This window comes from Gordionus sp. m RMFG-2023, chromosome 2 (assembly GCF_954871325.1).
Source record: "Gordionus sp. m RMFG-2023 chromosome 2, tfGorSpeb1-WG-v2, whole genome shotgun sequence".
NCBI lineage: Eukaryota > Metazoa > Nematomorpha > Gordioida > Chordodea > Parachordodidae > Gordionus > Gordionus sp. m RMFG-2023.
The window spans coordinates 15,786,756-15,812,836 of NC_088776.1; the positions used below are offsets into that span (position 1 = coordinate 15,786,756).

Sequence of the window (26,081 nt, forward strand, 5' to 3'; positions counted from 1 at the left end):
TAAAATACTATAAATCTATTTTAAAAAAGAAATAAAATTTAAAAAAATTATTTAGAAAATATTATAATACCAAATTAAATCCTATGCAATTCTATGCTGACTAACTTCATAGTGGCTTCGAATGATAAACTTAAAAAAAACCTTGATTCCTATCTTTTGTAGGCTCCCTATAACACGAGGAACATTGCTTTTCACGGGATCCTGTATACCAATATAACCCAAAAATATGTTATTATTAAAACACATATCGTCTTTAATTTCCGATTCGAAGTCAGGATATTTATGAGTGGAGTGACAATTAAAAGCAACACCAAGCACTCTCAAGCCATTTAAAGCCATAGATTGAGATTTTATTGTGAATTTCTGACGGTCGGAGTCTGTCATCGGGCATATTTGGTTTTCATGAAATGCTTAAAAAAATGACAAGTAAAAATAAATTTTTTTTAAAGACGCCAATTAGGAAATGCGATAGTACAATATTTTTCAGGGAAGAGAAAACTCAACTGGGCGTTAAGCGTCCATTTAGAGATCTACAAGGTCAAAACCGTTAAGATTTTTGGAAGGTTTTCAGCCCGGGGTGTTAAGCTTTTTTTATCCGGCAAGTTAAAAGCTTACAAAGGAAATAGTAAATAAATTTTCTTAATTCTGTTATGAAATAAAATATATTTTTATCCGTGGCCCACCCATACCTTAAAATACTCTTCATGAGTTGCTCAGCCCGTTAAGCTTTTGCCCAGCATGATTCATTGTAAAAATTTTTAAAATTTAGTCCAAGTCCTAATTTCTTACCCTTTATAATAATTTTGCAGAAAATAAAAAAAATTTTTATTGCTAATGATAAGATCTTAAAAATAAGATTTTATATTATGCTTTTCGTTAAAGATACGCTTAGATTCAAAAGTCTAATGTCATAACAGTGTGAACCATCTTATTAGAATCTATTGTACTTATTAATAAGAATCCCCTGCTTTGGAAATGCCTCTCTCACATGTGAAAGACAGAGGCTTGTTATGTTTTTTAAATTTAATTATGAATGGTAGTTATATATTCGATATTATGTATCGTATTAATATTATAATGATGATTTTTTTTAAAGCATGTAATTCTACAAAGCTGGAATCCTGGGATGTTCATGAATGGGAATTCATGAAAAGGGACACGTTCTAAGGGTGTTATATCTTATCAATTTACTAAGAATAATTTGACTATTAAAAGATATAGATAAAAATTATTCAAAGATGTCCATATTTATTATTAATAAAGTGCTGTATGTACAAATTTTACCAAAAAAACTGTCTGAAAGAAGATGAGCATCATTAGCACCGTGGTGGGAATTATTGCAACGGTAAAATCGATCGCACTTGGTTAAAATAATCTCGGGGGCACCTTTTAAGGCGATTATTATTATCGGTATGTTTGGGATAGCGTAACTATCTGATTAACAATATTTTGTAATAAAACATGTTACTATTTAAAGGATATTTTTGTGCGATGACCTTTTAAAGTTGGTTTCTTCAAACTATTATTAAAATAGTCCATATATTAATCATCTCTTATATTATGCATTTATACTATAATGATAATGTTTAAAACTTGTAAATATTTACCTTTAACACTGCAAATAACCTGCATATATTTGCGTTCGGAACTGAATGGTATTTCCCGTATCCTTTCATACTTAGCCCTAATGTCGGCCCCATTCAATTTGCTAATCCTTTTAGACAAATCTAAGATGGCGGTCTCAGTTGGGGAAGCGTATGATTCCGAGAAATCGGAACATATGGCGGCGGTCGTGGCTAAATTGCGGGCGGTTTCATCTCGGCTTGTAATATTAGAAAAGTCTTTATTGTCATTTTGTTGTGGTTGGAGGAGTATTTGTCCTTTATCAAGTTCAAATTTCTGATTGCCATAGTTTAGATATGAGTTGTTTGGTGAGTTTGAAGAAGTAAAGGGCGGAATCAAATCTTTTACCTATTTAGTTAAATGCGATAAATAGTTTATATGCCAAACCTATTGGGGCCCTGAAATCAACATGCTTAGATATTAGACTTGCAGGTCCCGGGCCAAAGATTTATAAATCTAGACGGATTAAAAATGTTAAAATTAACTAATCAGTTGAAACCTCAAAATAGCCTTCCAGTAAAATTATCAACTTGGTATTATAATAATTTGATATAATGCAAAAAAACCATAGATTTTATGAATAATAGTTCAGTTAGTCACCTAAAATTATTATCATAATATGAAAGTTTTTTTTAAAGGTTAGAATCATAAAATGTTAATGCCTATGCATATTTCATTACAAAACACTCTTAAAAGAGTTTATTCAAACTTCAAAACAAGGCTCATCTGGCAAATAAATGTCGGTAACAGTCATTCTATTAGTTGTTAGAGTCCCGGTTTTATCGGAGCACAACACATTAACCCTGCCTAGGGTTTCGACAGTAGGCAATTTTTTAACTATGACCTTCTTTTTGGACATCCTTAACACGCCCAGGGCAAGAGTAACCGTAACGACTATAGGCAGACCTTCTGGGATAGCTGCTACTGCTAGGCTAAAAAAATAATATTTAAAATTGAAATATTATTGATATAGGTAATAAGATAGAATGGGAATGAGAAAAATTTAGCAAAAGCTTTTATTTGGTCCTAAAAAATCTCATTGGAGCAAATTGAACATTTTTGGTGCCGTTTAACGCTTAACTTATTAAGGAAATGAGCTGGTGTAATTATTTTTTCATGATAGCAAAAAAAAGTTAAAAAAAAAAATAAAGATAATAAAAAAAGGATCACGTGATCTAGGGAATTTTAAATAAATCGATCAATAAAAGTTGAAAGCAATCACCTTTTTAAACCAATTCTTAATTTTCGTTTGTGATATCTTCGCAATTTATCACCAACATAAATTTTAACTTTTTTTCAAAAATATACGGTAAGATTTTAGCCAAGGAATTTCGAAAAGGGTCATGACATAGAGGTGGTCACTTTAATGGCTTCAGTACTAGTAAGTTAATATATTCTTCCATTTTTGATGGTGGCCTTGAAGCACTATCGAGTAATTTGAAAATGGAAAAAAAATGAAAAGATTAAACCAAAACAACTGGGAAAAAAACGGTAATACTATAATATCCAATTCAATTTATATGATAATTTTCTTCTGGCCTAGAATGGAAATTGGTTTTTTTATTAATACTAGATTACGTTTTTTTATTTATATATAGTATTACATTACCGACTATTTATAAAAGTATTAGTACAGCTATAATATAAAATGAAAATCGAAGCCATCAATGTAAGTGAGAAGAAAAAACAAATAAGCCTATAACTTACAAAATACGGTGGCCTTGCCTTTTAAAAATATTTGGCATGAATAAAGGAAACAAAATACTCTCTTATTTATTTTATTTATCGCATTAAAAAATGGGGAGGAATAAAATTTGTTTAAGCTTTATATAACTCCCATCTCGATTAGATAATTTATTAAAAATTGTTGGAAAGTTAGAAAATATTTAAAGATTACAGTGGCCCCTTCTGAGCGATAGAAGCAGAATACCCCCTAAGAATTCCTCCCCACCCCCTCGAAAAAATGGTTAATAATATATTGACGCCCATAAATTTCAAAAATATTTTAATCCAACTGGATTTTCGGAATGGCGGGGGGGGGGGTTAAGTACTTGAGAACCCTGAGTTAATGGGATAACCATCGTCTAGAAAGAAACTATAAATACCAACTAAAAAAGGTAAATTAATAATTAAAACAAATTAGTGGAAGAGAAAGCGAAAGAATTTATAATTTCATAAATATTTAATTGTTTAAATAACAAAATTTCCATTGATAAAATGGTTAAATTATTAAGAAATAGATTTTTCATGGTAATACGAAGTCTTGTTTTAATTAATTTAATTTTATTAATGACCCTTTCGGCAGTATTGAGATAGTAGGAATGGTCAATAAATATTTATATAAAATTGTTAAAGTAGGGAAAACAGAAAAATTTTAAAGTAGACGATAGGTAAAATAAACGAATAGTTTTTCCGTCTGAATCATAAGTCTCAGAATTATTATTAAAAGAAGAATGCATCAGTAAAAATATTTTAATTAAATAAATTTACAATTCTCAAAATCTGACAAATCTATATATTCTTTAACCTCTAGGTCACGTAATAATTACATCCCCCGTTTTAGCCATCTTATAAATATTTCGAAACTTCAATATTTCTTCAAAAATTTGACTTGAATTTAAATGGTAGAATTCAAATATCCTATCTTTAACGATTAACCTTTCCATCATTCATTTTGGTGTAAAATAATGATCTTTGATTTAAAAATTTCATCAATTCATCATTAAAAATTACTTTGCTAATCGTCTAATTTTGAGATATATTCTTAAAAGCTACCATTTCAAAGCTTATCATTAAAATTAAGCCCAATCTTTTTCTAATGTGGTCTGTCCTTTTATCATCTCTTATAATATATGTGAAATTTATAATTAAACATTTGTATTTTTTGGTTAATATTTTTGAGCATATTTTGAAATTGGAAAAATAATTTTATGACAAGAAATCTCGAACAACCTAATTTGCTAAACATCGACCAAAATTTATTAAAATGTAATAAAAAAACCCCCCACCCCACTTATTATATAATTTAATATTAACGGAATCACGAGGTCGAGTCCGATATCATAAACCAGAAATCAATTGGTTATGGATGAGTGCAGGAAAACAATAAAAGAATTAAATCTTTAAAAATAAAATTTTTTAAAAAAGTACCCCACTCAAATTTTTAGAAACAGTTGCTTCGGACCCCCCCCCTCCCCCCGTTGTAGGCACCACTGAAAGATTATAATAAATTTGGTAAGACAATCTTATAATTGGTTGCTTCATTTTTAAGGGATAGGCGAATATTTGAATAACCTTGAAAGTTCATTTTTGTTTATTGTAGAATAGTGAAGTTCAGGAGTTCGGGTTTCTTATTTAGAATTGGTTCCATGGTTCAGATTAATAGAACTAATCTTACATTTTCTTTATAAGTTTTCAAATAAATATATGCGATATCAAGAAGTTTTCGTTCACTGATATATTATAGACCCTCTTCTTATTACATATTATTTACCATTAACGACGTTAAATTTACAGTATAAGTTTAAACTGTGAAAATATTTAAATGATAAGTTTAAGAAATCCAAATTAATATTTTTATTGTATGTGGGTTTTTATTTTTGTATATTAATAAATTATCTTGACTAGCTTTAATAGTTATAGCAATGCAAATTATTTTATAAAGCACGTGACTTAGTAACTAAGGGAAATATACTATTATGCAAAATGATAAAATCGCTCATGTGTTTTGGGCATATTTTATATTTCCTATATTTACAAATAAATGGAATTTTTCCATTTTATATAATGGTGTTTTATATAGGTATTCAAAACGAAAAAAAATAAGTATGGTCTTTATAAGGACCAATGTTCAGTTTGGTCTTTAGAATTGGTTTCTGGTTCGGATAGATCTTAAACCTGGCGCCAAACCAAATTGGACCGAGACCTTCAGTAATATAGAAATATGAATCAAGTAAAAAATATATTACAATGGCATTACATAAATAAATTGTGCTCACCTTACGCCAATGGTAAACATTTCCAGTAGAGCTCTGCCTCTTATATAGCCAAGTACGATAATGAGTGATATTATTATGATGGAGTAGAAGGATAGCTGTTTGCCGAGCCTATCCATAGAACGCTGCAATGGAGTCTTTGGCACTAGTTCGGCCTTCATGAGTTTGAATATCTCGCCGAATTCAGTTCTTTCCCCCGTTCCTATCACTATTCCCTTAATGGTTATAAAGATTATATACTAATAACTAATTTAAGAAAAGATATTTTAAGGGGCAAACCAATCAATATGACTGGCAGGTTAACAGGTATATGACACTATTTGAAATTTAATTTCTAAGTATAAATCTGCTCAGTGAGGAAAAAATTGATTATATATTAGCCTTTTTACCATGCCTTTCCCGCTCCTAACCAATGTGCCCATAAAACCAATATTTTTCATATGAACGTGGGAAAAATCTGAGGCATGATATTGAGAATCAGCTAAATAGTGTTTATTTAAAAATAATAAAAGCATAAGAAAATTATATAACGAATATAATTATAATACATAAGCGAAAGCGAAATTATATAACGAATATAATTATAATACATAAGCGAAAGCGATTCCATTATTCCAATACTATGATTAATAATAAAATTTTAGAAAAATATTTAATTCTGTATTACAAAATAAAATCGGCTACTAAAACCACTATTAAACCTTCCAATAAAGAAATGCTTAATAAATCTTTTATTCTTTTGCAAAAAGATATTAAACATTTCGTTTATCCATAAATATGAACTTATTAAAATTTAAATCTATAGAATAAAAAAAACAAAACCTTCGCTTTCCACCTCTAGGTGAATGTTCTGATTATTAACCACGTCGCTAATTTTTTTGACGGGGTGAGCCTCTCCAGTGAAACCGCTCTCGTCGACTCTTAGATCTCTGACTTTGACAAGTCGAAGATCGGCCGGGATTCGATCTCCGGCCATGAGCATCACAAGGTCGCCTGGGACTAACTCCCGAGCGGGTATTCTGAGCGTTATAACTTCCGGACCTTTTTCAAAAATAAATGAAATAATAGGGCTAATAAACATATTATGAGCTTAATTACCGAGTTTTATGTTTAACATACAAGGAGGATAAGAATACAGTTAGGGTCAGTGGCGTAGCCACGGGAATGGGGTTTGCACTCACCCATCCCGCAAATCAACAAATACCAATTATACTTTAAAAAGGTTCAAAATAATTTTTAACATTCAAATAAATACCTTAGCAAATAAGATTTTTAATAAAAATTTAGTTATTGTGATTCTGAACATGGATTAAATTTTATTAAGAACTCTCTTTAATATTTATTGCCTTTAACCCATCTCTCAAACCTTTAATTAACCCCCCATCTTAATCCTACATGTTTATATGTATTTCATCGAATTAAAAAATTTACCTGAGTTATCATTAAATGTCATACATTTATAAACATTTAATATACTATCAGAATTTTGTAGCTTTAAGTTTAATTTCTTAGAAAAGGGTATATATTTAAATTTAAAATAGGAACTAAGTAATGTAATATACTTTTGAGTAATTCAAATTTCTTTCATCGATATTAATATTAAATGCTACATAAAGTAATACAATATTATATAGTTATATATTTATCATAAAAGAATGCATATGATAAGATTTTTGTAACATTTTTGTTTATTTATAATCAAAATTTATTTTATTGTAATTATTGAAATATATTTTTAAATGCTGCAATTTTTCAAAAATAATAATGACTTTATGAAATATATTAAACATTTACTTTCATTTCATTCCCTATTATATCCTAAATAACTTAAGCTATATGTTTTTATAAACAATGATTTTTCAAAGTATATTTATCTTTGTCATTTGCAATACATAAACTTGAGTCTATATAATCTCAACTCAATTTATACTTATAAATTCTTAAGAAATTTTGTATTAGAAATCTGTTTTTAAGTATTCTTCTGTTTTCAAAGTAGTTAAGAAGCTTGTCATATTTTTTTTTCTAAAATATAACAACTATATTCCTATAATATATATGGCAATATATCTTAATATAGATCCTGCTTGATAATCAACTTTTAAAAGGATAGAATCCTATCACAACCTTTCTTTAAAAAAGGGATCGAAATCCAGGATCGACCTTATTTAAAAAAAGGATAAATTTCTTTTTTTTTTATTCTCTATGCAAAATTACTCAATATAAAAATAAATTAAATATAGTGTAAATCTTTTGTAATAGAATAATATAACAATATTAATATCAAAATTAGCTTTTAAATCTAAATTATTATAATTCAAATATCCACGTCTTTCACTAAAAACATCTACACAGGAGCACTGATCCTGCTTATGAAAAAGAGGACATCTTTTTTTTTTAATAATGCATTATGAATTTAAAAATAATTGATTTTAAGCTGTCATTTAATAAATTGCATTTATATATAAATACATTAAATAAATAAAATCGAATTAAATTAATAAATCTCGTGAAAATTTTTTTATTCTATATTTTTCTTAATGTATTGGCCCTTTTTCTTTAATTTTTTTAAAAATCTAGACAAAACAATTTATGATAGTAGTGCGTGCACTTAATTGCTTTTATAGATTTAAATTCCACTTTCATTTGTCCATTGATGATTAAGAAAATGTTCTTTTAATGTTAACATTGAGATTGTAAAGGGTATTTGAATATTGTTATAATTAGCAGTTCACTATGTTCAAGTATTTAAATATCATAGAAGCATTTGACACATTTTTGGTATAGTGAAAATTTTGTATATTCCCGCACCTCATTTTATTTGTAATAAATATTAAGGTTGCAAAATAGGTAAAACAACTTTGGTGCATTGAAAGAAACATTTATATTTTTCAAAAAATCTTTTCTAAATCTGACTAGCTGGCATTTTTATTTCCATCCATTGAAAACATTCCAATTCTTATTGAGGTTCTGACATAAGATTTATTAGAGACAATTTCTATATATACATCTTTCATTGCATTTACTAATATTTTTTGTCCATTTTTATTATTTGCTAAAATAATATTTTTACTTTTAATGAAAAATGTTTCATTTTATCTTCTGGTTAACAAATATTTTAAATGGTTTAACATTTCAATAACTGAATTATTTTATTCCTCAATTGATTTAATTTTTTAATCACACATATACATCAAGAATGGGCAGATATGAGTCTAATCATTTCAAAAGCCTTCTGATAATATTTGTAATGTTAATTAAAAGAAGGTACGATTTTAACTTTCATACATTTATAAAAATCATTGGAAGGAAATAAAAAAGCCATCGTATTTTTATTATAAGTTGTTTATAATCAGGTTCAACGAATTCAGAAAAGTATATGACGAGAAAACATTTTTAAAAAATTCATTGAAAATAATAACATGATTTAAAAATATAAACAAACTAGGATGTAGTACCGATACCGCATCTTAAGCCAATCCGATATCATATATGATTTTGCATTCTGCAAACATACCAATCGTTAATCTGTAAAGCATATATCTAGTGTTGCAATCAAAAGTATAAATCTTCATAAAATATATTACGGTTGTTATTATAATTTTTGTCCAATGGGCTATGTTAAAACTAATATAATTATCAAATTCGCAACACTAGATGTATGCTTTAAAAATTAAAAACGATTAGTATGTTTATAGAATACAAAATCAGATATGATAGCGGATCGGTAACCAGATATCAATTTAATACGGAAAACGATCACCTCTTGATTACGGAGATTATATATTAGATATAAAAAATAATAAATTATATATATTTTATTGATAATAAAATTATATTTTAAAAAAATATAAGGCATACAAAAAAGTTGACGTAAATCAAAATATATATTCTGAGCATATATAAATTATCAAGTGGTACAAAATTTTCATATACTCAAATTCACTGCTCCGGGAGATTCGGGTCACAAGCTTGGATAGAATATCGATTTGTTGTTGTAACAAATAAAGACTTTATAAATATCAGAGACCTCTATGATTATAAAAATCTGGGTCAGGCTTAAATATAAAAATCTGGGTCAGAACCCTGGGCTGAGGCAAATTTTCTCAAATAAATTTATAATTATAGAAATTACCATTCCTTCGCCTCTAATATTCCAAATTTTCCTTTAAGAAACCACACAAAATTATTTAAAACCCATTTTAAAAGACCCGGATCGGGCGGTAAAATAATTAAAATTTTAAAAACATGGGCCAAGTTGGGCCTAAAAAACTTTTCATTCCTGAACAGGGCTAGGTCCAGAAAGTTGAAAAGGCAGGTCTGATAAATATGTAAGGCGGTTAACTATTAACTTCCGTGTTTAAAAATATAATCTATAATTTAATCATATTTTTTTATTACATTTCAAAATTAAAAAATAAATTCCACTTAGAAACTATCTTTTAAGTCATATTTGATTATGATTAAGAATTATTTATATAATAAAATTATATTGCATAAAAAGAATTAAGGCATGCGTGGGTTTTAATTCAATTATAACATGACGTCACTTAAGTGGTATGCGCCATTTTTAAAATTTTGGAGTTAACATAACAGTATTAAATCGATAAACAAATACTAGGCATTTAAGAGTTGTTGTTTTGATATTAAAAAAAATATAGGCTAAAAAATTATAACTTCTGTAATTCAACTAATTGTCTATCCATAGCTTAATCTGAAACTTGCAAGATGCGAACTAGTCATGGGTTCGCATCCAGTTTATCTAAAAGAAATGTTAACCCTTGCATCGTCAGACAGACTAAATTAGTATTTTACAACCAAAATGCTATTAAAATTTTGTGAACCACAACACCAAGTGGCACAGCAATGAGATAACAGTCATTTATTTGGAAGGGTAATAATTTTTTTATATGTAAAAAAAAATCGATAATAAAACTTTAATAAAAAAATTTGAGAAGGAGTATAACTTTTAATATAGTTTAAAAAAAAATTTCATATAATCGGACGATATTTTTTAAATTTGCCGTTCCGATATTATCAAGAAAGCGGATATCTATTATTTATTAATTATTAAAATGTTTATTAAATCTAGTAATATAAATTTATTTATTAAATGGAATAGTCGATTTTGTTTTAGAAGGCAAGTACAGGAAAGGTATGGCACTATTGCGAAATCTTGTATTTAAAATACTAAATATAAATACTTTTTTGTATTTATTATGATTTAAAATTACAAATATTTTTAATTTTTTTTAAAATTAGATTATAAATTAAATTATAAAATCCACAAACATAATTTATTTATTTTAAATATTAATATGAGTTAGGGAGAAAAAAGTCGAGATTTTATCTATTTCATCCTATTTTATTAAAATGAGCGACGTTCATGCTGAAAAAGAAACTGAAGAAATAAAATTTTTTTGAAGATGATATTAGATTTCAGTTCTGTCGAGTATTTTTTTTAAATATAATATTATATTTATAAGATATTTTAAGCAGTGTCTGAAGAGCTGAAAATTTGTTTTTAAATATAATATTATATTTATAAGATATTTTAAGCAGTGTCTGAAGAGCTGAAAATTTGCTAAAAGTCGATATTTTTTATTATCTAATCGATGCAGCCTCTATTATTTTGAAAAATCGGTTAGATCGTAGTCTTAAAATAAGGTCCTAATAAAATAATTATCGATGAAAGCGGGTGATTTAAGATAAACATGTATGCAGGACTTTAATTTGTTTTCTAAGTAATGTATATTTTATCGACATATTTAAGGTCAATTCTATTCTCTATAGTAGATATTTTCCTTATAATATTATTATTTAAAAAATTGGATCAATTGATTTGATTCATCGACCAATACCTACTTGATATTGGTTGGATAGGCATATAACATTCTGTTACAAGTACACCTGTACTTAAAACAGTGATTGCAATTTTTATAAAATTGTGTCTAACAAAATTTATTTAAAGCCAATTGTGAATGTGGCGAAAAATAACGGTAAAATTTCGCAATAAATATATATTTAGTTTCAGACACTTGTGGATCATTTGTACCCCAAGCCCTAAAATTATTTAAAACAATAGGGCAAAGGTTACGTTTAATCATAGGTGATCAAAAAGAGGGTTTCTACTACAAAGAATATTGATAAAAATTGCCTATCCAATTATGGGTCATTAAGTCCGGCCGACTTCATCTAAATATTTATTTTTTAAATGATTTTCTTTTTAAATAATTTTTATAGAGATGGTATGTTATATTTTTAATATTTTTTTTATAAACAAAAACTTACCTTATTGTAATCTTTTTAATATTGAATATGAAAAAGATTTTAAAAACAAATAAAAATATTTAATTTGAATTTAAAATAAAAGAGACGCTTATAAATATTTAATAACATTTTTCTGACTTGTATCGATATTTAAATATTTATAAGCTTATTTCAAAAAAAGTTTTTAAAGTATAATCCAGGTTTATCCTATCTCATTAACATTCATAATATTATTTTATAGTGAAGCCTCTAAAAGTGATCCCCTCTACATAATAACTTTCCCAATATCTAGACCTTGTTAGAATCCACCCCCAAAATCATACTAAAATATTCTATATATTATCATTTCTCTATGTTGACTAAAAGCCGTCCTTGGATATTCACTTTTAAAAGGTTTCATTGTATTTCGTCTTATTTTCTTAATTTTAAATCTGCTTTCTAAATCTCATCCCGTCTTCTTGAATAAATTATATTATTTAGCTCATTTCCTCTCTTAAGATTATCGAACAAAAAAATGCCTATAGGCAATGGCAAAACTGAAGAATATTATTTATTAACTTAGATCACCATTTTAAAATTTTTATAAAAATAATCCTCTCAAATTTTTATAGATCCGATATTTTCAGATATTCATATAAAACCGATTTGAAATTTAGATTTTTAATTTCCCATCAGCCTTGAAGTTGAGCCCATTTTTAAAAAATCAACATTTATACAAAAAATATAACTTGAAATTTTCCGTTATTTTTAGCCAAGTCGATATATGGTGCATTATCAAAAATGATTAAATATATTTTGCCTTTTTTTATTCCCCAGCCAAAAGTTGACTCTTAAATATTTTTAAACCATTTCTTTGTTGCATATTATTATATAACAAAAAATGATATCACATTTTTACCTATTATATCTTTTAAAATAAAAAGAATTTCTTTTAAACATAACAAATAAATTGAATTTAGGTTCCTTTTATTCATTTTTGTTATTATTAGGAAATTCAACTTATATAAAAATAAAAAATATTAATGATAATATCGGATAGAACTTTTTTGAAAATATTAGCGCACCCAATATTTAATATCGACAGACAGGTTTCTATTTATTTAAAATCTTTTTACTAATTTCATAACATTGAATATTTTATAAGTTTAATTAAATACATTTAAAATAAATAAATAAAGAGCTAAACCAGCCATTAAAATAATATTTAAACATCGGAAGGGCAGGTTAAAAATTTAAAACAACGCGTGGGCGGACTTGGCTGTTATAACTCTCCCATTGAAGACCTCTAATTTGCACAGTACTATCTCAAATATATAATGATAATCGCAAATTGATAAAAGTAATTATATACAATAATTGTAAAGGCTTAATTATTTTTTTTAAATAAATACTTTAATTAAAAAAATTTCAGAAAAAGTCTTTTCTAAAAATAATAATATTCTAAAGAATATTATTCAAAATAGAGAGTTTAACCGGGCCAAGATAAAGGAGAGGCATAGATCTGCCATAAATAAATTATTACCATTCTCAGTTGAAGGAAAGGTAGATGAATGAACTTTTGTGTAAGATCTCAAGCAAGTGCAGTAGTCAGGCAATAGCTTTGACAATTCCTCCAGGGATTTTTCTGACCTGTACTCTTGAACGAAAGCCACCGTGCTGACTATGATAACGGCGAGGGCTATGGAGACTGCGTCGTCGAACTGGGACATGCACACGCTAACTAGTGCCGAACACAGCAGGAGCAAGATTAAGGGGTTCTTGAACTAGAGAAAAAGAAAATGTTAAAATAAGATGACTTGTTTAGTAGTGGTAAATAAAAATATCATTGGTAAGCACAAGAAAAACGGAAATCAAGTAATGCTTATTCTACTTATTTCTATCTCTAATTCTTTCAAACTAACGTAATAAAGTTAGTAAGAAAAATTATAACCCAAAAAGGTTTTTTAAAATTCCAACGGAGAATATTAGAAAACAATTTTTTATTTATTTTTAAATATACAATACCTGCTCCAAAAATTTTTTCCACAAAGGTTCGGGATCCCCTACGAAAAATTCGTTGTACCCTTGGCTTTTTTTCCTAATTTCGGCTTCGATGACAGTCAACCCCCTGTCCAAATCGGCGTCCAAGGCCGTTGCCACCTGCGAAACACTCATATTGCTAGCCTTTTTGGCGTTCATGTGACGCCACATACTCGGTTCTTTGTTGGTGGGGTTGGTTTGAAACTTGAAATGATTATCTTCCGAATAGTCGGCCGAGTTTTTAACCAGTAAGGATGAAGGTTCTTTGATGTCTCGTTCGATAGATTTGTAGGTTTGGACGTCATCCATCTATGGTTAACGGAGTATAGTGGTGGACCGAATTAAAACTTTGTAGCGTAAAGACGGACAGATTGTTTAGAAAGTTCTGAATGTCAAATTTAAAAAATTCATATAGGTAAATTTTTTTTAAAAGCTTAAATTAGTTTTAAAAAATATATATATTTCTAATAACCATTACAATATTTTATATGTTTTATACAATTTGTTGCTTTTTTAAAAAGTATAGTGTAAAACAAATAAATCGATAATATTTTATTACTTTATTTTATAAAGGGTAAATATTATTATGTGTATATATATTATTTTTAAATTAAAAATTGAGAGCCATCAAATTAAAATTGATTTTAATATAAATAAAAAATTTTACAGGCAATGTTTTACCTATCCATACAAGGTAAAATCATTATAATCTATTGTTGTAAACGACCGCGTTCAAAATTCGTTTGAAAAAAACATGATTTGAAAAGAATTTTGAACCTAAACGTATTCATTTTTTTCTGGACACGCGCTAGTTATTTGCGTTCATTCCATTTTTTAAAATTAAATAGATTTTATTTCCTTACTCAGTTGTTTCCTTCAAAATAATTTCATGGAATCCTTTTCTCTATATAATATGGTTTATAATTTATTATGTTTAAGTTTATAAATTATTTTATAGATAGATCAATGATGTATATATACTACTAGATTGGCGATTCGTCAATTAAGTGTCCATGCATAAAAGAACGCCATTTTGTGGTTGCATGTCGACTAATTGTCTTTATTTATTATTATATGAATGCACATTAATGTTTAATCGACTTGCGAAACAGAAAATGGCGCTACAGTTGGTTTCTATGCATGGACATTTTTAAATGCATTTAATGAATGAATCGCTAATCAAGTAGTATATACTACAACATAAAGATATGTTATATCCTGATAATTCGGACTAAAATTCATGACAAAAACCATTCGCAGCCTTTGCTCTTCCTGTCATAAACCCTCCTCTTTATTTGAAAATGGTAAAATGTGGACTCATGGCCTTCCTTCCAATAGATGTTCCTTGTTAAAAACTTTTCTCTTACCCTCAAATATCTGCATATCCCACTCCAATATTGGCAATACAATTAGGCACGAATGGAAAAAAAATATAATATAACAGCGATAATTAAAGTTGAATGAGCGAAGGCAAAATATAAAAGAGCGATAATTGGTACTGAGAAAAAAACGAATTCATAGTATATCCAATAAGAATAGAATGAATTGAAATGAAAAAAATAGCCCATGAATAATTATATATATATCAATGAAATACCTCATTACCAAAATAAAAATCGAACGCTTAACATGATATTATATATTATCATTTAATTAAATGATTATTTAAAAAAATATATTTTTAGATATGAATTGAACGAACGCGAATGAACAACGAGCGAGCTAAAGGTCTGCAACGGAAGAGAAAAGATTTTAATCAATGGGCAGGTGAGGTAAAATAAATTTAAAACAATGGGCGGGTGTGAAATATTTTTTGAACGAAATGAGGTAACTAGTAGTGTTGTTAAATGGCTCGTTTTGAGCCGATTTTTAAAAACGGCTAACTCAATATTTCGTCAAGAAAAATATTACTCAAGTCTCAGGATTTTGCTCATAGAAGGAACAAAGGTCTAGGCATATATTATCAAAATATCGAGGCTTAGGCAATATTTTTCTGGTTAAATATTGAGTTAGCGGTTTTAAAAAATCGGCTCAAAATGAGCCGTTTACAACACTACTAACTAGTCTATTTATTAAAAATTATTTTTTTTATTTCATAATATTGCATATTTTAAAATAAAATTTAAACTTGGAGCTGACAAGTTAAGCAATATCTTTAGAAAATGGGCGAGCGTGAATTTTAAAAAAAACCACGAGCGACTGGGTTAAAAAATTTTAAACAATGGGCGGGCGAGTGTCCCGGTTAAAACCCGCCCATTGCAGACCTATACAACGAGCATGAACTAATTTTTTTTGAAAAATGTAAAATTATTATAATCTACTTTATTTTTGAACAAAATAAAATCGAATAAGAGTGAACAAAGGTAATCATTTTTTATTGATTAAAGAAAAAAACATTTAATAAGACTTTTGCATGGAGGTGGAGTTATTATCATGAAAATGTGCTTACCTTTACCTTAGCAGGTTCTATCGTTATATAAACTTATAATTCAAACAAGGAAGTTTGAACAAATCAATATAATATTAAAAAAACTGTAGTATCATTTAAGGATTATTTTTAATTTCTGAAAAAATAACAAATCTAAAAATAATTATAGGAGTGATTAAGAAAACATGTAATTTATCAAATCGTAAAATAAATTATTATGCCGTAAGCTAAACATACTCTATAATTGAATTTCATGCGCAATTTTAATCAAGAACTAACCATTCAAATAAATGTTATAAAATGAAAATAGTGTTGTTAAATGGTTCAATTTAACAGATTTAAATTACGATTTTAGCAATATTACGCAAGATTTGAAATTTCGTCAATAATGTGATAACTTTTCTACCAGGAAGATCAAAATTTCTAGGCTTGCAAAATATATTTTGGCTAAAATATTGGGTTGGCTGTAAAATGAGCTGTTTAATATATGTAAAATTATAAGACTGTCCAAAACAAAAAAAAACATTTGATAACTTTCAAAACTTATATGAAAAATAATAAGTAAGCTTTTTTAAAAAGTGTACAGTAGTGCCCTAGACTTATTACTAAATAATGATTGTACATATCAATATAGAATATGAGGCAAATTATATTTTAGATGAGCAAGCATGAAAATCCACCGTAGAGTATAGCCAGTTTTTTTATTGCAAATTTTATGTCTCATAGATTTATATTCAAAATAATTCATTTATTTGAGATCTCTTGTGAATCAGCATAGGCTGCTAGAGCATAGATATCAGCGGTAAAGATTCCATGAAAATTATTTTCTACTTTAAGTTATAAAAAAATGAGTCATTGAGAGTAAATAAATTGAAAGTATTAGTTATTATAAACAAAAATTTATTAAATTATGATAAAGCAGACGATAACATTTATAATGCGAACTAGAATTATACATTAATATTTAGCAATGATTGATTTTTATTTTGGTATCTTTTAACCTTATGAACTAGACTGATCTGGTATGACTATTAAGTTGATGTTATGTTTAAAAAATTTTTTTCAATGTACAATTTAAAAATAAGATAAATCAAATTTAAGTATTATTAAGAAAACATTTCAGCAAAAAAATAATTGGAATGGACATGTCACGTCGGTAAAGCGTCTTAGTGACTCTTTCCCATCCCAACCAATAGAGCATCTAGGTGAAAATATAATACTTATTTGTAGGGCTGTGCCGATATTAAATATCGGATCGGTCCCGATATTTGGCGTTTTTCAAAAATATCGGATCGGCCCGATACCTGTAAAAAACCCGATCCGATCCGATCCTTTTTCTAAAAATGCAATTCTTATAAAACTTTTGAGTAATGAAACTTTGAATTATTATTTTTTAATAAAAAAATTTTTTTTTAAATATTTTAAAAAAAAATAAATTTTTTCGAGTTTCTATTTTACATTAATAATATTTTATAAATAATTTTTTTTTAAACAATGCAAATGTTATTTATTTTTTTAAATAGATTTTACAAGTTTTTTTATAAAAATAGAAAGGAACACCCAAAGTTTTATTTATTTTTAATTTTTTAAAAAAATAACACCAATTTTATTATTTATACTTTAAATAAAAATTATTTTAAATATGGTTTCTGAATTATGGAAATATTTTGATAAAGATGAAGGTAATTTTGCAAAATGCGTCATCTGCGGAATTCTAATTTCACCTAGAGGAATACTGAAAAATTCGTTCAATACAACTAACATTAGGAAACATCTGAAGCGTTGCCATCAAAAGGAATTCGAAGAGCTAACACAAAAAGAGCGAGAAATATTAGAAAAAACAAATCAAATTTAAAAAAAAAAGAGCCCTGAAAGTCAGCCAACAATATCAGCCATTCTTAATAAAACTAATATTTGGAAACATTCTGATCCTAAATCAATAATAATTTCTAAATTTATAGGGGAAATGATAGCGTGTGACCACCAGCCGATTTCTATCTTGGAGGATATAGGCTTTAAAAGGCTTTTACATCATTTATGTCCAAATTACAAAATTCCCAATAGAAAGTATTTTTCGCAAGGAGTTATTCCGGATATATATGAAAAACTCTCCGAAAAAATTCGTAAAGAAATTTTGGTTGACGATTCTTTTTTATCCTTTACGGTAGATATATGGACTAGAAATTCAGGTGGCGATTCTCACATCTCATTAACATGCCACTATATGAACCAAAATTTTCAACAAATTAATAGAGTTCTAAATGTTAAAACATTTAATGAGTCGCATACAGCAATAAATATTGCTCAAATTTTAGATGAAATTATTATTTATTGGGGTATAAAGAAAAATAAAATACACCTAATCATTAGAGATAATGCACCCAATATAACTTTGGCCATGAAAAATGGGAAATTTCAAAGCGTTTCGTGTTTTGCACATAGTTTGCAATTGGTTGCACAGGCAGCAATTTTATCACAGAGATCTATTATTGACATGCTTGCCCGGGTTAGAAAAATAGTAGGACACTTTAAACATTCTTCTATTGCACAAAATTGTCAAGAAATACAAATTCGATTAAGTCTAGCCCAGCACAAATTAATCCAGGATGTGCCCACCCGTTGGGATTCTACCTATTATATGCTCGAAAGATTGATAGAACAAAAAAGGGCGGTACAGCTGTTCATTATCGATAATCCTAATTTGGGAAATCTCTCATTATATGAGTGGGAATTAGCAGAAAGGGTAATTGATGTTCTTGAACCAATTCAGAGAGTAACAAAAGAAATAAGTACGGAATCATGTTCAATTAGCAATGTTATACCCTTTGTTGAAATTCTGAAAAGTGAATTAACAATTAATGGGGACACAGATAGAGGTGTGCAGACTATGAAGAATACCACTAATAATCAATTAACAACTCGGTTTTTTGATATTTATGATGATGACAATTATGTTGTCGCAACATTACTTGATCCTCGATATAAGGATTTCTTTTTGCCAAAAAACATATCATACATAGAAAAGCTCAGGACTGCATGTGAGTCTTTTTTTAAAGGTGATGATAATGTTCAACTTCCAATTTCTAATAAAGATTCGCCAGGTTTTATATTTTTTAAAATAAATTTAGATTTTATTGTTAACTTAGGTAATGACAATGAGAAAAATGTTCCACATAACATTAAAAAATGCAAATTTAATTTAAGGGATGCTTATAAATTGAAAATCAAAGAAAAACTAGTAATAAATGAAATCGATAGTAATGTAAATGATGAACTGCCATACCTAATAGAAATCAAGGAATATTTAAAAGAATCTTTATATATAGAAAGTATAACAACATATTTTTCATATTAATTTAAATATTGCTTGGTTGGGCTATGATTGACCCATTTTCTAAAAAATTCTAATTTTTAAATTTCAAATAATGTGCTCAAAAAATGATTTAAAGTTAAAAATAAAACATTGCTGGAAAAAACACATGAGGCTAACATTGATATAAATATTAAAATGTCTGAAATAAAAAAATTTAAGTATTTAATTTAATAAGTACAAAAGCAAACTTTATAAGAATATTATATTTAAATCTATAACAATTCATTATTGACATGTAAATATTTAAAAATACTCTCCCTTTTCCCATTATGCTGGAAAAAAAAATCAATAAAACTATAACCTTAGCTGATAATTATAAATAAAAAAGTGTAAATTTAAAAAAAAAACTCTATAGTAGAGTATAAAAAGTAGCAAATCAAACTTTTTGGGAATCTTTAGGTGTGTTACATTTTTTTTTAAAAAAATAGAGGTAGCAGTAGTGTGCTACTGCAAAGTAGTGATAGTGTAGTGGTAGCACATTAATTTTAAAAGTTTTATTTAACAACTTTGATTGATATCCAAACTGATACTTACACTATATTGACCAATACCATTGATATCCAAAATAATAAGGTAGTATATTTATATTTATTGAAAATCTATAACTACTCATCAATAATATTATTTTTTATTTATTTATCCTTTTCATAAAATTAAATTTAAAAAAATAAAGATTGGCAACACCTTCTTACTTGTTGGTTTATAAAATTTTTTTAAAATTATTAAGGTTAATTAATATTTTTTAGCTTTGGTCAAGTATTACATCAGTATACACCTCTATTATTCATGTTCATAAATAAATTGAGTCTTTTATATAAATTTTAGGTAGTAAAAAAATACAAACTTATAAAAAAAAATGCAAAATAATTATCACGTTTAAAAAAATAATTAATTTTAATTTCAAAAGGAAAAGATGCCAGAATATAAAGGAAGGGGATGCCAGAAATTTAAATTAGTGATACACAATATTCCATGTTTAAAATAAATGCAATAAATTAAGTAGACATTCCAACATGTTTAGCTTAATGCAATATATTTCATGTCAATATGTTAATAATCGGCCAATATTATCTATCAACATTCAAAAAAAATTGATAAAATGTTATATTAAAACATTTATAGTAAATATCAGTAATTTATAAAACCTTAAATATGTTATCTTTTATCTTAAAATATTTCTTTAATTTATATAAAATATGGTAAACTTCAAAAAGCAATGAATATTAAAATTATAATAGCAATTTAATAATAAATAAAACATTTGAACAAATATTAAATATAACACAGAAGCAATATTTACTTTAACGAATTTGTTTTTACGCATATTAGTTATTATTAATTTGCTGGAAATATTTGGCGTCAATTTACCTGACATTGACATCTGACATAATATATTCTAATCATATAATTTACCAAAAATTTCAAGTATAAAAATTAATACACAAAAGTATTCTCTACTATGCTATGCATGTTACATTGAAACACTTAAACATTGATAACTTAATGCATTATACAATTCACTAAGTTTGTTATAATGTACAAATCAGTCGTAGCAAGAGGGGGATGAGGGGAGGGGCATAGAGAAATCCCCCTATCTACACTCGTGAATATTATTTTAATATTAAGCCAATGTTGCCCCTCACATGTCCCACAACCCCTCTCTTTAATAATGTAGAAAGATAAACAAGGAAAATTTAATAATTTTTTAAACAATTGACTATTATGCAAAATTTTTAGAAAAAAAATTTAAAACCCAATATTATTTAAAAAAATATAGCATATTTAACAGTCCTAGTCCTACAATAAATGGATTTAAAACTCCAATAAAATTTATATAAAAAAGTAACTAAGTAATCCCATTGGTAGTACCCCCCCCTCTATAAAAAAATCCTAGATATGCCTATTATGTAAATTAGCTCACTGGATGTAAATTTTCTAATTCTCTATATAGTTTGCGATGCCTATTATTCTAAAGGAAAAATATATTTGAAATGATAAAGAATTTTTGGATATGAATAATTTTTTGAAGGCAGTTTAACATCACGAAGAATCAACCCCTCATTTGCATTCAATGATTCAATTAAAATAATTTGCAAAAATTGAATTAAAAATATGCTATATTCGATGCAAACCAATTCCGCTTATTTACAAATTTTAATTTTCGTGTGGTGTGACTAATAAAAAAAATAATTAAAACCCAATATTCAAAAGGAAAGAGATACTTATAAATTAAAAGAAATAAATTATATAATAAAATTTGAAACATTTGTGATTATAGAAAATAAGGAAATAAACTTTAAAGAAAATAAGGAAATAATCATTAAAGAAAATAATGAAATAAAAACTTGTATAATTGATAAAAAATTAAATAAAACTGTGAAATATAAAACAATTAAAAAAGTTTTTAAGAATATGATATGGAAATCATATATTAGATATGGAAGGCGAAATAAAATTCTTTTTAGAAAGAACAAATTAAAGATAATTTATTAATATTAAATTTTTATTATTTTTATTTTAAATTTTACTCCCTTGTTTTTCAATATAAACAACTTTTTAATATCATAAATTATCTTTAATTTGTTCTTTCTAAAAAGAATTTTATTTCGCCTTCCATATCTAATATATGATTTCCATATCATATTCTTAAAAACTTTTTTAATTGTTTTACATTTCACAGTTTTATTTTTTTATCAATTATACAAGTTTTTATTTCATTATTTTCTTTAATGATTATTTCCTTATTTTCTTTTAAGTTTATTTCCTTATTTTCTATAATCACAAATGTTTCAAATTTTATTATATAATTTATTTATTTTAATTTATAAGTATCTCTTTCCTTTTGAATATTGGGTTTTAATTTTTTGATACTAAAAGATTTACAATTATAATGAAAATTTCTTTTATAATAATGTGTTTCCTTATCTAATGTGTTTCTATTTTTATAATAATTCTCATTATTAGATTTACTAAAATTTTTATTAGAACAATTTTCTTTTATTTCTGTAGCCGATTTATAATTACATAAACACTTTAATGTATATAATGTTTCATCATAACTTGAATTTAACTCTCTTGGAAACACTGCTTTCATGACTAAATATAATTCATCTGGTAAATTACCTATTAAGCTTAGAGTATTCTTACTATCATGAAATTTTAAATAATCTTCTAACTTGTCAATGGACTTTGTTTTATTATTATTGTCCCATATAGGTTTATTCATAATTTAGAGATTTATCATTAAAAATTTTTAATTATCCTCACTCTTTCAAATAAATCATTTCTTACGTGTTTTTAGAATGATATAAATATTACATTCCAGAACTTTTTTTATCTAGTTGTCTAAGTTCCAGTAGCTAAAATCATATTGTCTGTGGCATTATAGCCCAATTTTATTTAGTTCGTCTAATTTGATATATACCTCATCTGGTAGTCTTCTCGTAAAGGAACCTGCTTTTTCAATGTCCGAGATCTGAGTGTCCTTGAAGATGTCTTCGAATCTACTCAAAAAAAGATCTCCATTGCCTGAGTATATTGGAAATTCAATTTTTATATTAACGTTTTTATTGGGAAACTGTTTAATATTTATTTACGATTTCCTCGAATATGTAGGAACTGCCACCATAAAGTTTTCTAAAATAGATGATTGGTACGAGATTATTTATTTTATTTTATTTTAAATTAATAATTTAATTTTATATAATATATTTTAAAATTTTACATTTTTCTATCAAACTAAAAAATCAGGTTTATATAACAATTTTAATATTAATATATAAAAATTTATATAAAAAAAATCAATCTACACAATTTATAAAAAAATCAATTTATATCATCATAAAAAAAAAGGTTAGTATTAATCGGTCATATCAACAGTCACTAATGTTTATTATATGGAAATCGATAATAAATTTATAAAATCAGTGCATTTCGAAGGTATAGTGTTTATAACACAATCATACTACTTTCTCTATTTGCGTAATTCATAATCATATAAATTAACAATTATACATTATTAAATCCATATAAGAGTCAGCCATTACCAGATAATTCGTTCATCCCCATTGGCTATATGATTCTTTCAAAATCCTAGTAGGCCACTCAATACATTTTTTTAAACTCATACAACTTACCGCTGGGAGAGGGGGAAACTAAAGATCTGAATCCGCCCGAAGTGGCAAGCGGGCGAGCGGGTTAAATTTTTTTAAAGAACGGGCGAGCGGTTGGGCCGGTTTATTTAAACTAATAGCGGGAATGGGGGTGAGTTAAAAAATTTACCTTTTATTTATTATTTAAAATCATTTATGTAAATTTTTTAAAAAAATGCTGCATGAAATTTCAACATATTTCAATCGATATCTGAGGATGTGTTGATGTCGAAAACATGTAGCTTGGATCCACATGGATGAAAATCTGATTTTGCCCTTTTCTCCAAAAGTAAAGAGAATTCAATTAAAGGTATTAAATTATAAATGCAAGTTTGAAATATATAGTATCCATGTCAAAATTAAACAACATCAAATGGGAATTGACTGTTACAGAAGAGAGCACCTTAAATGACATAACAAAATATTTACATCTTAAAGTAGCGATTTTTGTATAATTTAGAAAGATTTTAGACCACTTAGTTAAGTATAAGTTTACCATTCATAAACAATTAATTTAAATTACTTTTTTAAATTTATTATTAATGGTTTCACTTTTTATTTAAATATCTCATTTAAGTAGAGGATATGCTATAAACGGACACAAGAAAAAGATCCAAGCTATCAAGATTAATCAGTGCTTCTTCTGAAAGAGGAATTAACATTGCTGGAAGATTTATTATACATAAAAAGAACTTATGTGAATCCAGAAAATGTGGATTCATTATTATTATGGCATTATAATTATAAATAATATCAATATTAATTTTATATTTTTTACATAAATATTTTATTATATCAAATAAATTTCTTATCCGTAATTTAAATTGAATAATTTATTTTTGCTTAATATAACAATTTCCTAATTTATATAACTTTCTTTGTAGGGATGTAACGCTGAAATTGAAACTTTTTTTAAAATTATAAAAAAATTGAAAGAATGAGCTTATTTAAATATTATGGGCAGATTGGTTTAAATTTTTTTTTATATAATGGGCAGAAAAGTGAAAAAATTTAGACCAATGGGCGGGTAAAGAATTTTATCATGGGCGGGCAGGTATATTTTTAAAAAGGTTGGGCTGGCTGGTTAAATTTTTTTTAAATATTGGAAGGGCGGGCTTGTAGGGAAAACAAATTTAGGATGTTGGGGATTAGGATCCTAACATCCAGATCGGCCTTTGATCTGGTCCCACTTATAAAAAAATTCTGATTAGTTATTTCTTCCCGTGCTTATTTTTATTTTTCATTTTTTGAAATACATAATATCTTTAAATCATCTACATAAATGTTGGTTGAACAATTGGAAACACTAATTCTAAAATCTATGGCTATATATCATGTTTTATTATTGCTTACGAGTGCTTTAACCTGAATGTTTCATGTTTTATTAGTGTCTATGAGTGCTTTAACCCATCTAATAGCAAGAATAGAAGATTAATACTAGAAAATAAATTTTGGCCAACTTACGGTTAAAAATCGACTAAAATTTTTAGCAATATCTTATTGCCTAATTATATATTATAGTCAATGTCTAATTTGGGCATCGTTGGGACAATTTTTGCTCAAACAGTTACCCAATTTATCAAGACTTTTTACTTAAAAAAACATTTTGCCATCTATTATATTCTTAGTCTAGCAAAAAGTGTGATTATGTTAAACCAATTTAAAATAATTTTTTCACTAGTATTAATTCATCAAAATCATGAGTTAAATTATATATGTATATATAGACTTATACAAAATTGAATGTATAAAATTCGTATAAAATTGTTATATACAAAATAAGAATAAAAATATAAAATTAATTTATAAAATCAAATATTATCTTTGTTTATTTAGTTAATATATCTTATTTGCATGGCATTTGATAATGTCTACTTTGAATTTATGAATATTGTGAACATCTTTTAGCAAATTCATTTGAGTAAGATGATTTAGAAATTTAATAATTTAACTTTTTACAAAACTCGTGTTATTTTTTTTCTTTATTAATTTTATTATCTGACCTGAATAGTTTTAAAAAGGTGATAAAATTTTATAATACAAATGAATGAATGTAATAAAAAAATAACAGATACCAACTTGTTAGAGGTAATACGCAAATGGGCATAAAATTAAAAATCTGTCCACTTTATAAAATAGTTGCCCAATTTATCAAGGCGTTTTCTAATAGTCAATAGGAATTGGATTGGGACTCAAAATCTTGAGTTGCCCTTATTATCAAGAGC

The 26,081-nt window shown here is 26.6% G+C and overlaps 2 protein-coding genes across 3 annotated transcripts in view; one reads left to right on the plus strand and one right to left on the minus strand.

Annotated features, from left to right (window-relative positions):
* The window catches only part of LOC135924604 (calcium-transporting ATPase type 2C member 1-like), a 30,348-nt gene extending 9,264 nt beyond the window's left edge, over window positions 1–21,084 (minus strand). For both annotated transcript variants that reach the window (XM_065459692.1, XM_065459693.1), the window contains exons 1-10: window positions 21,006–21,084; window positions 13,890–14,289; window positions 13,408–13,648; window positions 6,441–6,659; window positions 6,008–6,099; window positions 5,622–5,833; window positions 2,333–2,555; window positions 1,608–1,971; window positions 1,285–1,434; window positions 142–410 (exon numbers count right to left, since the gene is read on the minus strand). In XM_065459692.1, the coding sequence (XP_065315764.1) occupies window positions 142–410; window positions 1,285–1,434; window positions 1,608–1,971; window positions 2,333–2,555; window positions 5,622–5,833; window positions 6,008–6,099; window positions 6,441–6,659; window positions 13,408–13,648; window positions 13,890–14,213 (2,094 nt within the window). In that variant the 5' untranslated portion in view covers window positions 14,214–14,289; window positions 21,006–21,084. The remainder of the gene's footprint in view (window positions 1–141; window positions 411–1,284; window positions 1,435–1,607; window positions 1,972–2,332; window positions 2,556–5,621; window positions 5,834–6,007; window positions 6,100–6,440; window positions 6,660–13,407; window positions 13,649–13,889; window positions 14,290–21,005) is intronic.
* LOC135924113 (zinc finger BED domain-containing protein 4-like) lies at window positions 17,975–21,090 on the plus strand. Its single transcript, XM_065459158.1, has 4 exons — window positions 17,975–18,014; window positions 18,294–19,433; window positions 19,479–19,661; window positions 21,035–21,090. The coding sequence occupies exons 1-4, from the start codon at window positions 17,975–17,977 to the stop codon at window positions 21,088–21,090; spliced, it is 1,419 nt and encodes a 472-aa protein (XP_065315230.1).
* The last annotated feature ends 4,991 nt before the right edge of the window (window positions 21,091–26,081 follow it).